This window comes from Indicator indicator, chromosome 42 (genome assembly GCF_027791375.1).
Source record: "Indicator indicator isolate 239-I01 chromosome 42, UM_Iind_1.1, whole genome shotgun sequence".
NCBI classification, from domain to species: domain Eukaryota; kingdom Metazoa; phylum Chordata; class Aves; order Piciformes; family Indicatoridae; genus Indicator; species Indicator indicator.
Window position 1 is genome coordinate 296,775 of NC_072051.1, and position 15,042 is coordinate 311,816.

At 59.9% G+C, this 15,042-nt stretch overlaps 1 protein-coding gene across 1 annotated transcript; it reads left to right on the forward strand.

Moving 5' to 3' along the window:
- Window positions 1–2,579: 2,579 nt before the first annotated feature.
- Window positions 2,580–12,614, forward strand: ELMO3 (engulfment and cell motility 3). Its single transcript, XM_054397192.1, has 20 exons — window positions 2,580–2,657; window positions 3,130–3,170; window positions 3,271–3,343; window positions 3,415–3,465; window positions 3,950–4,119; window positions 4,937–5,036; window positions 5,141–5,292; window positions 5,837–5,915; window positions 6,507–6,557; window positions 6,844–6,966; window positions 7,111–7,242; window positions 7,813–7,917; window positions 8,874–8,982; window positions 9,563–9,699; window positions 9,777–9,940; window positions 11,038–11,150; window positions 11,364–11,468; window positions 11,790–11,872; window positions 12,095–12,175; window positions 12,402–12,614. Exons 1-20 carry the CDS (start codon window positions 2,580–2,582, stop codon window positions 12,612–12,614), a joined length of 2,160 nt encoding a protein of 719 aa, XP_054253167.1.
- The last annotated feature ends 2,428 nt before the right edge of the window (window positions 12,615–15,042 follow it).

Sequence of the window (15,042 nt, forward strand, 5' to 3'; positions counted from 1 at the left end):
AAGAGGTGCCAGTGTGGGGTTTGAGCTGTGACTTGAGTGATGTGTGAAAGGATGAGACTGCTCCAGCCAGTGCCTCCAAGGTACTCCAAGTACACCAGAGCCTGCTCATATCTGCAGCCTCCAACCACTGCAGCTGAGCCTTCAGTGGTCTGGAGGTGACCATCTGGCAGTGCTCTGTCCCTGGGCATTGTCAGAGTGCTTTGTACCCTCCCCTGTTTGTCTCTGGGCATCTGCTCAGGATCAGGCTTTCTGTATATTTGAACTGCTCTCCAGTGCCCATCCCCACACTCCCAATCCCTGATCTTGCAGCAGGTCACTTCCTAGAGTGGAGCTTTCTCTGCATTGTTTCCTGCCAGATGCTCTCCATCGCTTTCTTCTTGCCCTCTGTGGTGGAAGTTCTGCTCTTGGTTTCCCTGGGGTGATGAGATGGTAGCAGCCTCAGAGCCTGCAGTGCAACACCACCATGTAGTGCTGTGCTTCCTGCTCAGATGCTGTGTTTGGTGGTCTCCAGCTCTGCATATCTGCTGGTGCTAGCAGCTGTCCTGCCTTTCCTGCTCCACCAGCTGCTGAGGAGAGGGCTGGGCCAGGAGTGTGCCCAGCACTGCAGGGAGGTGGCTTTCAGCCATCCTGGTGGTTTGCTGATGCTTCACCTCTCCTTAGCTCACTGCCTGTGCACCACAGGAGCAGCTAGAGCACCAGCAACCAGGGATGTGAAGCCACAGAGGTGAGCAGAGTTCTGTCCTGGAGACCTGCATCCCTGAGGTGACTCCTTGGGTCATCCTGGTCAGTGTGGGACTCCTCCAGAAGAGCTGCTCCTCGTACAGCTCCAAGCACAGCTATCCTCTTAGGAAAAGTGTGAAGACTTTCAGAGGAATGTTGGGATGCTCTCTAGTTAGTGCCAGCTGCTGCCCCTGGAGTGGTACACATCCTGCCTGCATGCAGCCTGACCCCAAAGTGTCCTCTCCTGGCATGGAAGCTGGTCAGAACCCCTTGGTCCCCTGCCTGTTAGCTGCCTCAGTGGCTTTGGTGTAGCCTGAGCTCTCCGTGTCCTGCCTGGCCCTCACCCTCCTCCCACCTGCCACCAGTTAGACCACCTGCAGAAAAGAGTTAGAGAAGAATTTACTTCACAGATGAACTTTGGGTTCCTATATAAAGATTATTTTTATACTTCTTTTTTGCAAGGAAAGAAAATATGCCTGTAAAATTTGTACAGTTCTCTGATGTGAATAAACAGCAAAACCTTTCCAGAGCTTCCCCTCATGGAGCTGATGGGTGGCTGTGCACTGGAGAAGAAAGTGAGTGGATGATTGCATCCAAAGGGTAGTGGTCAGCAGCTCCATGGGCAGCTGGAGGTCGGTGACAAGTGGTGCCCCTCAGGGGTCTGCACTGGGTCTGTGCTGTTCAATGTCTTCATCAGTGACACAGACAGTGAGATTGAGGCACCCTCAGCAGGGCTGCTGGTGATACCAAGCTGAGCAGTGAGGGTGGTAAGGCTGAGGGATGGGATCCATCCAGAGGGACCTGGACAGGCTGCAGAGGTGGCTGAGGAGAACCTCATGAGGTTCACTAAGGCCAAGTGCAAGGTCCTGCATCTGGGTCAGAGCAATCCTTGATACCAATGGAGGCTGGAGGTGATGAGACTGAGAGCAGTCCTGCAGAGAAGGACTTGGGGGTGCTGAGGGGTGGGAAGCTGGACAGGAGCCAGCAATGGGCACTGGCAGCACCGAAGGCCAAGGGCAGCCTGGGCTGCATCCAAAGCAGTGTGGCCAGAGATGGAGAGAGGAGATCCTGCCCCTCTGCTCTGGGAAGACCTCACCTGCAGGGCTATGTCCAGATGTGGGGACACCAACACAGGAGGGCCATGGACCTGCTGGAGAGAATCCAGAGGAGGCCACCAGGATGAGCAGAGGGCTGGAGAACCTCTGCTATGGGGTCAGGCTGGGAGAGTTGGGGCTGTTGAGCCTGGAGAAGGGAAAGCTCCAGAGACCTTAGAGCAACCTTCCAGTAGCTGAAGGGGCTCCAGGAGAGCTGGGGAGGGACTTTTGCCAAGGGCTGGGAGTGCCAGGACCAGGGACAATGGCTTTGAGCTGGGAGAGGGGAGACTGAGGCTGGAGATGAGGAAGAACTTGTCAGTGAGGGTGGGAGAGACTGGAACAGGTTGTCCAGGGAGGTTGCAGATGTTCCTTCCTGGAGTCATTCAAGGTCAGACACGATGTGACCCTGTGCAGCCTGCTCTAGCTGGAGGTATCCCTGCTGACTGCAGGGGGTTCCTGGGAAGGTCCTTTCCAGCCCGATGCCATCTGTGATTCCTGTGCCTCCCGGAACGCGGGATGCCAGCCGTGCCCTCGGGGCTGGGCCAGTTTCCCTGGCGGGGGGTGGGTCCTGCCAAACGCGCGTCAGCTCAGGTGAGGGGGCCGGGCCTGCTCGGGGCTGTGGCCGCCAGCGACACCGGTGCCGGTAGTGGCAGCAAGGCCCCGGGACTGGCAGCGGAGCCTACCGGGAGGCGGCGGCAGCAATCTGTAACTGCGAGCGGGGAGCGGCGGCCGGCGGTGGCGGCGAGCGGCTGGGGCGCGGGAGCCATGCCGCCGCCCAAGGACGTGGTGAAGATCGCGATCCAGATGGTGGGAGCCATCCCGCAGCTCATCGAGCTGCAGCAGGTACCGCTCCGCACCGCCTGAGGCGCCTGGGGCCGTTTGGGCTGACGGGAGAAGGCTGAGAGGGGACCTCATCGACGGCTGTAAATGTCTGAGCGGCGGGGGGCAAGAAGGGGCCAGGCTCTTGTCAGTGAGACAAGTCCTGGGACAGGATAAGGGCCAGAGGACACCAACTGGAACCCAGGAGGTTCCACCTTGCATGAGGAGAAACTTATTTGGTGAAGGTGCTGGAGGTCTGGAGCAGGCTGTACAGAGAGGTTGTGGAGTCTCCTTCTCTGGAGGCTTTCAAACCCCCCTGGATGTGTTCCTGTGAGGCCTGCCCTGGGTGACCCCTGGCAGGGGGTTGGACTGGGTGACCTCCAGAGGTCCCTTCCATCCCCTGCCGTTCTATGGCTCTATGGTTCTGTGATATGAAATCAGCACCACACCCCCTCGGACCCTTGGCCCTTGCTCATGGCCACCCTCTCGCTTGCAGACCAAGCCCCTGGCCTTGGTGCTCAAGGACGTCTGCGATGCGTGAGTACCGCGCCCGGCTCCGCGCCCGGCTCCGCGCCCGGCTCCGCGAGCTGCGGCGCCACAGCCCTGCGGGGCTGTGACCTGCCGCCCGTCGCCACAGGTGGAGCCTGCCCCACGCCGAGCGCTACGCCCTGCAGTACGCGGACGGGCGGCAGACCTACATCACGGAGTCGGTGAGGCAGCCCGGCCCACGCCCCGCCTCGCCGGCCTGGCGCTCGGCTCACCGCTGCCTTTCCTCTTGCAGAACCGCAGGGAGATTAAGAACGGGAGCATCCTGCGGCTGACTGCCTCCCCGGTACATCCCACTGCCCTCCCCCACCCCCCCAGCTCCTCCACCACCGCAGGCTCTGCCGGGCAGTGCCCTGGCACTGAGTGATGCAGTGCCGCCTCAGGCCCTCTGCCGCTGCCTCGTTTGGTGACACCTGGCTCCCCATGGCTTCTCTCGGTGCCTTAACCCCGCAGGAGTGGCGCCGGGAGGAGACCTGTCTCAGCCTCCATCCTCCCTCGGCAGCGCTTGGGGGAGTTGGAGAAGCTAAAGCATCTGGCAGTGCTCTGGAGGCGTGGGGCCAGCTCAGCAAGCATCATACCCGCTTCACCTCCTTCCTCAGCTCTTCCTGCTCCCTGCTCTGATGGCTCTGTTCCTCGGTCCAGCTCCCTGCCAGGGCTTTTCTAGCCTGAAGCCTCCTTCCAAAACTTGTGCTTAAGCTCTTCCAACCTTCTCCAAGCTCCTCGCTGTCCTTTGATGAGCCCCTTTGGCTTGATTCTTTCTTCCCTGGTAGGACCAAGAAGCAGAGCAGCTGTACAGTGGGATCCAGAGCAACAACTTGGATGTGAAGGCAGACTCACTGAAAAAGCTTGCAAGCCTCTCCCAGGACATTACCTTTGCTCAGGAGTTCATCAACAGGAATGGCTTGAAACAAATCTTCTCTATTGTTGAAGAAGGGAAGGAGTGAGTGTCAGCAGAGGACTTTCCGTGCATCTCTTGATTTTCCTTCTCCCTTGCTAATGCTGCGTGAGCCCTCAGCTGGGTTCTGGAGTGGCTCCTGTGTTCCTGTCTTGCTCCTGTGAGTGGCATGAAGGGCAGTGGTGGTGGCAGGCACTTGGCTCTGCAGGCTCCTTACCTGCAAGTATGTGACTGTTGTGTCCCCACACGCTGGCAGATGGGGAAGGCACCCACACTTTTATGGTCCTGACTCCTCATGAATGTGCCTGGACTTAAACCTCCCATCCCTTCACTGTCTGGGTCATCTGCAGCCCCATGGGTTTTGTTGCCAGGATGTGTGATGATCCTAGCCACACTGCTCAGTCCTGCCACCCCTCAGCCCTGAGGGTTGAGCTGCCAGAGGCCTGTGGGCAGCTCAAGAAAATCCTGGCTACCCACCTCGGGCCTGTCTGACTCTTCCAGGATGTACTGGTGACACTCCTTGGAGCCTCACAGAGGATGTGGAGCCCAGAGCCTGGCAGCACAGGGCGTTTCTTGGCAGGAGTGGGAGGGAGCTGGGGTGGTTTGGCTTTCCCAAGGGCTTGTCTGCAGTGATCTTTGTACCATGACAAAGGAGCTTTCCAGAAGCCACTGAACTTCCCCTTCCTTGACTTCCTGCCTAAGCCAACCTGATCTCTGACCCAAGGAGCTCTCTCTCCTTTCTCCTACTTGCTGCTCTCTGCTTCTGTCCCAGCCATACCCACCCACATGCACTCTGTTCTGTGGTGTTGTCTGTGAGGTGTCTGGAGCCATCATCACTGGATTTGCTTCTCTGCCCCTTCAGTACAGGGGAGATTCTAGCTCACACCCTCAAGGCCTTCATGGAGCTGATGGAGCATGACTTTGTGTCCTGGGAGACTCTTAGTTCAGCCTTCATCAAGAAGGTGAGCACCTTCTGCAGGCTCCACAGCTTCTGCCCTTAAGACTCCTTCTTGCTGTCAGCAGGCAGGCTCAGCCAGCTGCCAACAGCTGGGGCTATGTCCTGCAGGTGGTGAGTTACGTCAACATCAGTGCAGTGGACACATCCATCCAGCAGCTCTCCTTGTCCATCCTGGAGAACATGGTGCCCACCAGTCGCCACCTCTTTGAGCTGGTCAAAGCAGAAGTGACTCTGGATTGTCTGCTCACCCACCTGCAGGCGTGAGTGCTGAGGCCACAGCACCCTTCACACTGGCCCAGAGCTGGGGGGGATGGAGGGGCTTTCTCCAGGTGTTCCTGGTTATCTCTGGCACAACTTTGTATTGTCCCTTCCTGAACATCCTGTGGGTGTCCCCAGTGCTGGGGGAGGGCTGGTCTGTCCTGGAAACCATCCCCTTTCCAGGCCAGGGTCTTTCATCCATGGCCTGTGAAGGTTATCTTGGTTCTTTAGGTGAGGCATCTTCCTGGCTTTGGCTCTTGCTTCCCTCTCCCAGCTGTGCTTCGGAACAGCTGTTTGTTCCCTGCAGCTCGGGGTGCTGGTGCTGTGCTCAACCCCTCAGCAGGTTCTTCATTTCCTCCTCTTCTTCCCACACACACAGCCATGGGGTCCATCTGCCCCCTGACCCTGCTGTCAGCAGCTGCTCACTCAGGACTCTGACCACTCTGGGTCCCCCAACTCCATGCAGTGAATTGTGGAGGGGTCTCTGCTTTGAAGTGAGCAAGACCGTCCTCAGAGCTGGTGGCTTTCCCCATCCTCTTCCTGCAGGACAGACACCCAGCTGCAGCTGAAGGCCATGGCCCTGCTCACTGCGCTGCTGCTGGCTGCCACCGATGCTGAGCGGCAGGTAAGGGTCTGCTCTCTGGGCAGGGTGGTGGCAGGGTGGTGGGCACAGCAGTGCCCCTGTCACAGGGGTGCTCTTCCAGATGATCTCAGCTATCTCACACCCCTGGGAGTAATTTTGAGGGGATGCAAGGTCTCAAATTACAGGAGAGTTATCACAGCCAGTGGTGACACAATGACTGTGATGGTCCACACCCAGTGCCTGGCACATCTGGGCCATCATAGCTGGCCCGCCCTGGGATGGGGTCTTGGGCAGCTGGGTCCTGCCCTATGGTGTTTGAGTTTTTGGGGATGGTGGAGCTGTGAAAGGTGCTCAGAGATGTTTAAGGTAAGTGTCCTTGCTCTGCCTCTTCTTGCCTGATGCTAGCAGCCTGGTGGGGCAGGGCCTGTCTGAGCCCCTCGGCTGGGCTAGGGCAGTGGAAGCTGGGGGCATGTCTGCTCCTCACTAGTGTCACCCCTGAGGCTGCTGGTTACTTTCTGTCCCCACCCTACCCAGCTTAGCGGTGGGGGGGGTGCTGCAAAGGGAACGCAGAGAGTTTTGGGACAGAGTGGTGTGTGGGGCTAGAGAACCTCTCACAGCCTCTTCCTTTCCCAGGACATGATGGAATACCTGAGGGAGAAGAACATCAGGCAGTTTATCCACAAGGTGCGGAGCTGCTCCGTGCTTCATCCTCTGTCCTTCCTCACCAGCCCTGTCCCCTCAGCCCCAGCTCTTGAGAGCCATGGCTGACTGGGTGGCCTGTGTGCCCCACACACCCTGCTCGATGCCTCCCGTGGGTGCTGCCACGTTGGCACCCACACGTCCAGGGTTGCATCCCTGGCTGCCTGCAGTTCAGGCGGCCTAGCTCTCTCCCTGCCCACCTCTGATACCCTCTGGGAGCGGTCGGACCCGCTGGGCTGGAAGCAAGCTTCTCGCCCGTGGTGTCGTGCAGACCATCATCCACGGCTCGGCGGCGCCGGGGGACGAGATGTCTCACCACCTGTACGTGCTGCAGGCCGCCGGGCTCGGCCTGTGCGAGCGCCGCATGCGGGCGGCCATGGACCCCTACAACCAGGTCAGCCGCAGCCTGCCCCCGGCCTCCCCCCCGCCTCCCCCCGCGGCAGGAGCGGCGGCCGAAGCCCACCCGCGGGTGGACGCAGCCCGCCCGGCGGCGCTGTCGGTGCCCGGCAGCGGGCCCTGCCCTGCCCTGTCTCCGCAGGAGCAGAGGGAGCTGCTGCAGGCGCTGCGCCTGGCGGCCTTCGAGGCGGACGGCGAGGCCCCAGCCGGCGGCTCCGGCCCCGAGCGGCGCCGCTCGCTCTGCGCACAGCAGTTCCGCAAGTTGGGCTTCACCGTGCGTCCGCAGCGCTCCCGAGCCTGCCCGCGGCCCGCTGGCCCTGCTGCTGCCCTGCCTCCTTGCCCTGCCTCCCTGCCACTGCTGCCCTGCCTCCCTGCCCTGCCTCCCTGCCACCGCAGCCTGTCCTGCCTCCCTGCCACTGCTGCCCTGCCTCCCTGCCCTGCCTCCCTGCCACTGCTGGCCTGCCTCCCTGCCACTGCTGCCCTGGCTCCCTGCCCTGCCGCTCTGCCTCCCTGCCACTGCTGCCCTGCCTCCCTGCCCTGCCTCCCTGCCACTGCTGCCCTGCCACTCCTGCCCTGCCTCCCTGCCCTGCTTCCCTGCCACTGCTGCCCTGCCTCCCTGCCACTGCTGCCCTGCCTCCCTGCCCTGCCTCCCTGCCACTGCTGCCCTGCCTCCCTGCCACTGCTGCCCTGCCTCCCTGCCCTGCCTCCCTGCCACTGCTGCCCTGCTTCTCTGCCTCCCTGCCCTGCCTCCCTGCCACTGCTGGCCTGCCGCCCTGCCTCCCTGCCACTGCTGCTGCATCAGCTCCGGGCCGCTGCCGAACTGCAGCTCTCTGTGTGCTCCTAGAACAACAGCAACCCGGCAGAGGACCTGCGCCGGGCACCGCCCGGGCTCTTAGCCCTGGACACCATGGTGTACTTCTGCAGGCACACCCCCGACGCCTACCGCAGGGTGAGTGCTCTCTGCGGGGAACCCCCGGCACAGGGCTGCTGGGGGATCGCCACCTCCTCCTGTTGTCCTTCTGACCTACCCTTGGGTTCAGCTTTGGAGCCCTCATTCCTCTTGAGCACATTCAAGACACTGAGATGTTGAAGTACATCCAGAGAAGGGCAACCAAGCTGGGGAAGGGTCTGGAGAACAGGACTGGTGAGGAGCAGCTGAGGGACCTGGGGGTGTTCAGACAGGAGGTAAGGAGGCTGAGGGGAGACCTCATTGCTCTCTACAGCTCCCCGAAAGGAGGTTGCAGTGAGGTGGAGTTGGGCTCTTCTCCCAATTGACAAGTGGTAGAACAACAGGAGATGGCCAGAAGTTGCATCAAGGGAGGCTTAGGTTGGGCGTGAAGAACAATTTCTTTTGCAAAAGGATAGTCAAGGCCTGGGGCAGTGGTGGAGTCCCCATCCCTGGAGGGACTGAAAAGTAGATGTGGTGCTACGGGACGTGGCTTAGCACCAGGCTTGGCAGAGTTAGGCAGTGGTTGGACTGGATGATGATGAAGGTCTCTTCCAGCCAAAACAATTCTGTGATTCTATGAAACCCAGGTGAGGATGTCCCTTTTGGGCAGATGCTGCCCTGTTTGAGATGGAGCCAGGTCCTCCCAGTAGTCAGGAGCAGCCCTCTGAGGATGGTGGCACTGAAGAGTCCCCAGAGCAGGGCAGTTTGGGCAGCAGCAGGCAGTGGCTGCAGGGCACTGGCTGTGCCTCTGACCTGCACCTGTGATCAGCTCCTGCACAGCAAGGAGGCAGCTGGGGCTGGGCTTGGGGAGAGAGAACTTCTGTTAGGGACGGCTTCTCCTGGGAGCAGCTCAGCTAGAACGTTCAGGAGGAGGGCAAGGTGTCAGAGCCCTGCTTCTGGGACAGCCCTCCGCATCCATGGCCCAGGTGAGGTGAGGCAATGTTCCTCTTGTGCAGTTTGTCCTGGAGAACAGCAGCCGGGAAGACAAACACGAGTGTCCCTTCGCCCAGAGCAGCATCCAGCTCACCCTCATCCTCTGTGAGCTCCTGCACGTTGGAGAGCCCTGTATGTGTCTGCTCCAGCTCCTCAGGGTTGGTGGCAAGGGAAGGGAAAAGTTGCTGGGTCAGGGGCTGTGTACATGAGGCAATGAAGCTGGGGAAGGGTCTGGAGAACAGGGCTGGGAAGGAGCAGCTGAAGGAGCTGGGGGTGTTTGGTGTGGAGAAGAGGAGGCTGAGGGGAGACCTCATTGCTCTCTACAGCTCCCTGAGAGGAGGCTGGAGCCAGGTGGGGGTTGGGCTCTTCTCCCTAGTCTCAGGTTATAGGAGAGGAAATGGCCTGAAATTGTGCCAGGGGAGGGCTAGGTTGGAGAGGAGAAAAATTTTCTTTGCTGCCAGAATGGTCAGGGATTGGCACAGGCTGCTCAGGGAGGTGGTGGAGTCCCCATGCCTGGAGGTGTTCCAGAACCTGTGGCCATAGCACTTGGGGCCATAGTTTGGTGGCCATGGTGGGGTCGGGTTGCTGGTTGGGCTGAATGATCTCAGAGGGCTTCTCCAACACAAACCATTCTGTGATTCTGTGTCCTGGTTCTCCTGGATACTGCAATCCCCTGTGGGCAGTCTGGCATCACCTGTCCCTTTCACTGCAGGCTCGGAGACAGCTCAGGACTTTTACCCTATGTTCTTCGGGCAGGATCACTTCTTTGAAGAGCTCTTCTGCATCTGCATCCAGCTAGTGAATAAGACCTGGAAGGAGATGAGGGCCACCCAGGAGGACTTTGACAAGGTGTGAGGGGATGCTGGAGCCCCAGAAGGGAGCTGGGCAGTGTCACCAGGCTGGGGGTGACACCCTGGGCCCCGCAGGTGCTGCAGGTGGTGCGGGAGCAGATCAGCAGGACCCTGTCCCTCAAGCCCACCTCGCTGGAGCTGTTCAAGAGCAGAGTGAATGCCCTGAACTACAGCGAGATCCTGCGGCTGCGGCAGACGGAGCGGCTGCACCAGGAGGAGACGCTGGCACTGCCTGTGCTGTCAGTGGGCTGGGGGCAGGCACTGCAGCTGCCCTGGGCAGCAGTGAGGGGGGCACTCTGGGGCTGAGGAGGGCAGCAGGCATCCACTGGGCAAGCTCCTATTCTGCTGGTTTTCAGCAGTGACAAGTGGCATCCCTCAGGAATCTGTACTGGGACCAGTGCTGTTTAACATCTTTGTCAGTGACATGGACAGGGAGATACCCTCAGCAGGGCTGCAGGTGACACCAACCTGTGTGGTGTTGTGGACACACTGGAGGGAAGGGATCCATCCAGAGGTTCCTGGACAGGCTGAAGAGCTGGGGCCAAGCTGACCTCATGAGGTTCAACAAGGCCAAGTGCAAGGTCCTGGAGCTGGGTCAGGGCCATCCCAAGCACAGATCCAGGCTGCATGAGGAGGGGCTGGAGAGCAGCCTGGAGGAGAAGGCCTTGGGGGTGTCAGGTGGTGACAAACTCCCCAGGAGCCAGCAATGATCCCTGGCAGCCCAGCAGGCAGCTGTGTGCTGAGCTGCATCCAGAGCAGGGAGAGCAGCAGCACAGGGAGGGGATTCTGCCCCTCTGCTCTGCTCTGCTCACACCCCACCTGCAGCACTGCCTCCAGTTCTGGAGCCCCCAGCACAAGAAGGACCTGGAGCTGCTGGAGAGGGTCCAGAGGAGGCCACCAAGATGATCAGAGGGCTGGAGAACCTCCGCTGTGGGGACAAGCTGGGAGAGTTGGGGCTGTTGAGCCTGGAGAAGAGAAGGCTCCAGGGAGAGCTCAGAGTAGCCTTCCAGTAGCTGAAGGGGCTCCAGGAGAGCTGGGGAGGGACTTTTGTCAAGGGCTGGGAGTGCCAGGATGAGGAATAATGGCTTTGAGCTGGGAGAGGGGAGACTGAGGCTGGAGATGAGGAAGAACTTGTTGTCAGTGAGGGTGGGAGAGACTGGCACAGGTTGCCCAGGGAGGATGTGACTGTCCCCTCCCTGGAGGTGTTCAAGGCCAGGCTGGATGAGGCCTTGAGCAAGCTGGGCTGGTGGGAGGTGTCCCTGTCCATGGCAGGGGGTTGGAGCTGGATGAGCTTTGAGGTCCCTTCCCACCCAACCTGTTCCGTGGCTCTCCCCAGGGAGCTGCGTGAGAGGCTGAAGCCAGAGCTCCTGGAGCTGGTCCACCAGCAGCGCCTCCTGCACCTGTGCCGGGGCACCCTGTTCAGGAAGATCAGCACCCGCCGCAGGCAGGGTCAGTGCCAGCTCGGGGGGGGGGCCCAGAATGGGCAGCAGAACCTTGTCCCCATGTCCTCTGCCACCAGGGAAGTCACAACTGATCCCTGGGGAGCAGTGTGCCCTGCTCCTTGGCTGACCCGTGGGGAGTGCTGCTGGGGGACAGCTTGGTCCAGAGGGGAAGGGGCCTCGGGGGGGTGCTGAGTGCTCCCCCCTGGCCCTTTTGCTGCAGACAAGCTCTGGTACTGCCGCCTGTCCCCCAACCACAAGGTGCTGCACTATGGGGATGTGGAAGAGGGGGTGTCTGCCCCCCCCATCGAGAGCCTGCCTGAGAAAAGTGAGTGGTGGAGAGGAGGAGAAAGGAGAGAGTTAGGGAGGGAAGGAGAGAGGGAGCCCTCTGCCCACTCTCCCTGTGCTGGGGATGCCTGAAGCTGGGAGTTGTGCCTCTGTCTAGCCCAGTGCCTGCTGGTGCTGTGAGTGTAGGAGCTGTGGGAGTTCTGGCTGGGGAGGGCTGGTTCTCTAAACCCCCCACCCTGTGCTGTGGATGGCTGTGACCCTACCCCGCCCCCCCCAGCCCCATGCTTGGGCTTTGGTGGGCTCCAAGTGCTGGGGGCCTGGGGGAGCGGGAGAGGCAGTGCCAGCAGCTTCTCTTGCCCAGTTCCTGTGGCAGACATGAAGATGCTGCTGGTGGGGAAGGAGTGTGTGCACACCAGGGAGAAGAGCTCTGGGAAGCAGAACAAGGTCAGCACCTCCTGCCCTGCCTTTGCAGGGGCCCCAGCATGCTGCCCTCCCCAGCTTCTGCCGGGGTTTGGTGGCAGGTTGGGTGGCTTCATGGACGGTGGCTTGAGACTGGAGACCTTTTGGGTGTTCTGGGGTGCAGAGGAGGAGGCTGGGAAGCAGCTCCTGCTCTGAACCCCACCAGGGCTGGAAAGCAGCCAGCTGCCCTCTGTGTTGTCCCTGCAGGATGTCCTGGAGCTGGCCTTCTCCATCGTGTATGACGTGGAGGAATACTGCCTCCACTTCATCGCCCCCAACCGCTATGAGGTGAGCTCCAGGAGCCTGCTGGGCAGCCCTGCTGTGCCCAGGTGTTCTTGACAAGGGACAGCAGGCAGGGAAGGGTGACGTGTGTGCCCCCCCAGCCCACCCTTCTGGGCTTCCCTGGGGTGGGGGCCACAGGGCGAGGGAGGGGTGAGCTGTGCAGCACCTAGGGCTGGTGCTGTGGGTGCTGCAGGTGCTGCAGGTCTGCGGGTGCTGTGCTCTGCTCCCCCAGTTCTGCCTGTGGACGGATGGGCTGAACGTGCTGCTGGGCAGGGAGATGAGGAGCGAGCGGGCACAGACTGACCTCGAGGTCCTGCTGTCCATGGAGCTCAAGCTGCGGCTCCTGGACCTGGAGAACATCAGCATCCCTGACACTCCCCCTGCTGTTCCAAAGCCCCCCAGCAACTTAAACTTCTGCTACAACTTCAGCCAGGCAGAGGAGTGAGGTCCTCCCTGTCCCCTGCCCCGCTCCCCAAAATCAACCCTCTTCCTCCAGTCTCTGTCCCCCAGCTCCTGCCTGAAGGGATGAGCCCAGGCATTGCTTGCACTTTGCCCATCTCTGGGGGGGCACTGCCCATGCTGCCTTGCCCACATCCTGCTCTCCTGCCAGAGCATGGGGCCTGAGCCACTCAGCCTCAGGCTCCTGTCGAGAGGGGTGCAGGGAAAAATACTTTCTGGACAGCTGAACCCTGCTGTGGTGGCACTGACCCCTGTCCATCGTTTGAAACTGGAGCAGGGCAGAGTTAGGTTGGACGTTAGGAGGAAGTTCTGCACAGTGAGGCTAGGGAGACCCTGGCACAGGTTGCCCAGGGAGGTGGTGAATCCTCATCCCTACAGACATTCAAGCTGAGCCTTGGTGTGTCCTTGGGCAGCCTGCTCCAGCTGGAGGCATCCCTGCTGCCTGCAGGGGGGTTGGGCAAGATGACCTTGGAGGGTCCCTTCCAGCCCCAGTGCATTCTGTAATCCCTGCAGCCAGGTTTTGGGCAGAGAGGGCAAGAGTGTGGGCAGGAATGAAGGCAGAGGCGGGGATGAAGGTACAGGTGGGAACTAAGGTACAGGCAGAAATGAAGATAGAGGCAGGGATGAAAGTATAGGCAGGGATGGAGGCACAGGCAGGGTTGGAGGTACAGGTAGGGATGAAGGTATGGGCAGCCCTGGAACTGATGGGGGAGGCACTGCCAAGGTGCTGCCTGGCTCTTCCTGCCAGCACAGGGGATCCTTTCTGGTCAAGAAAGGGTTAAAAAGGGCTAAACCCCTCCTTTCTGTTGGGTTTGGCAAGGGTGCTCCAGAGGTGCTGTGCCAGCCTGGCCAGGCCCCTGTTTTTCTGCTGTGCTTCCAGGGTGCAGTCCCCTCTTGGTACCCTCCCTGGCACAGCTCAGCCATGCTGCTGCTGCACCGCTGCACGTCCACCAGCTACCTCCTCCCCCTGTCCAACACCACTCCTGCCTCCAGCTTTTCCCAGGGGTGCTGTGGGTCACAGGGGCTCCAGCTGTGCTTCTGTCTCTCACAGTGGGGCAATAAACACTGGTGGAGAACTGGGGGTTGTGTCCTTGCAAAGGTTTGGGGAAGGGGTCAGGATGACCACATGGTGAAAAGCGGCCAGAGTGGGCAAGACTGGGGTGGTGCTGCAGCACTGGGAGAATCATGGAATTGTTTTGGTTGCAAGAGGCCTTTAAGATGGAATCTTGGAATTGTAGAATCAGCATGGAGTCATCAGCATTTTTATAAATATATAAATGCTAAAAAGAGGGGCAAGAAGAACCTCCACTCTTTATTGGACTTGGATGGGAATATTGTAACTAGAGATGAGGAAAAGGAAGAGGTACTAGATACCTTCATTGCCTCAGTTTTCAACAGTAAGACAGGAGGGCTCCAGAACTGGCCTCCTGAAGCAGTTGATGGGGTCAGGGAGCAGTACAGTCCCCCTGAAATCCATGAGGAAGCAGTTAAGGACTTGCTGAGCCACTTGGATCCATCCTAGGGTACTGAGAGAGCTGGCAGATGAGCTTGCCAAGCCACTGGCCATCATTTACCACCAGTCCTGGCTTACTAGAGAGGTCCCAGATGACTGGAAGCTGGCCAAGGTGATGCCCCTGGATGGAGGATCCTGGAAACTCCAGGCCTGTCAGCCTGACCTCAGTGCCAGGCAAGATTATGGAGCAGATCATCTTGAGGGCAATCACAGCACACCTGCAGGATGCCAAAGGATCAGGCCCAGCCAACACGGATTCAGGAGGGGCAGGTGCTGCCTGAGCAACCTGATCTCCTTCTATGACCAGGTGACTGCCTGGTGGATATGGGGCAGGCTGTGGATGAAGTCTACCTGGACTTCAGCAAGGCCTTTGACACTGTCCCCCACAGCAAACTCCTGGCCAAGCTGGCAGACCATGGCCTGGACAGGAGCACTCTCTCCTGGGTTAGGAACTGGCTGGAGGGCTGAGCCCAGAGAGTGGTGGTGAATGGTGCCACTGCCAGCTGGCAGCCAGTCACTAGTGGTGTCCCCCAGGGATCAGTTCTGGGCCCCATCCTGTTCAATATCTTCACTGATGATCTGGGTGAGGAGATAGAATCTCCCATTAGTAAGTTTGCAGATGACACCAAGTTGGGGGCTGGAGTCAATCTGTTAGAGGGTAGGAGGGCTCTGCAGAGGGACCTTTGCAGGCTGGACAGATGGGCAGAGTCCAACAGGATGGCATTTAACGAGTCCAAGTGCCAGGTGCTGCACTTTGACCACAACAACCCCATGCAGTGCTACAGGCTGGGGACAGAGTGGCTGGAGAGCAGCCAGACAGAAAGGGACCTGGGGGTGCTGGTTGACAGCAGCCAGCAGTGTGCCCAGGTAGCCAAGAAGGCCAATGGCATCCTGGCCTAGG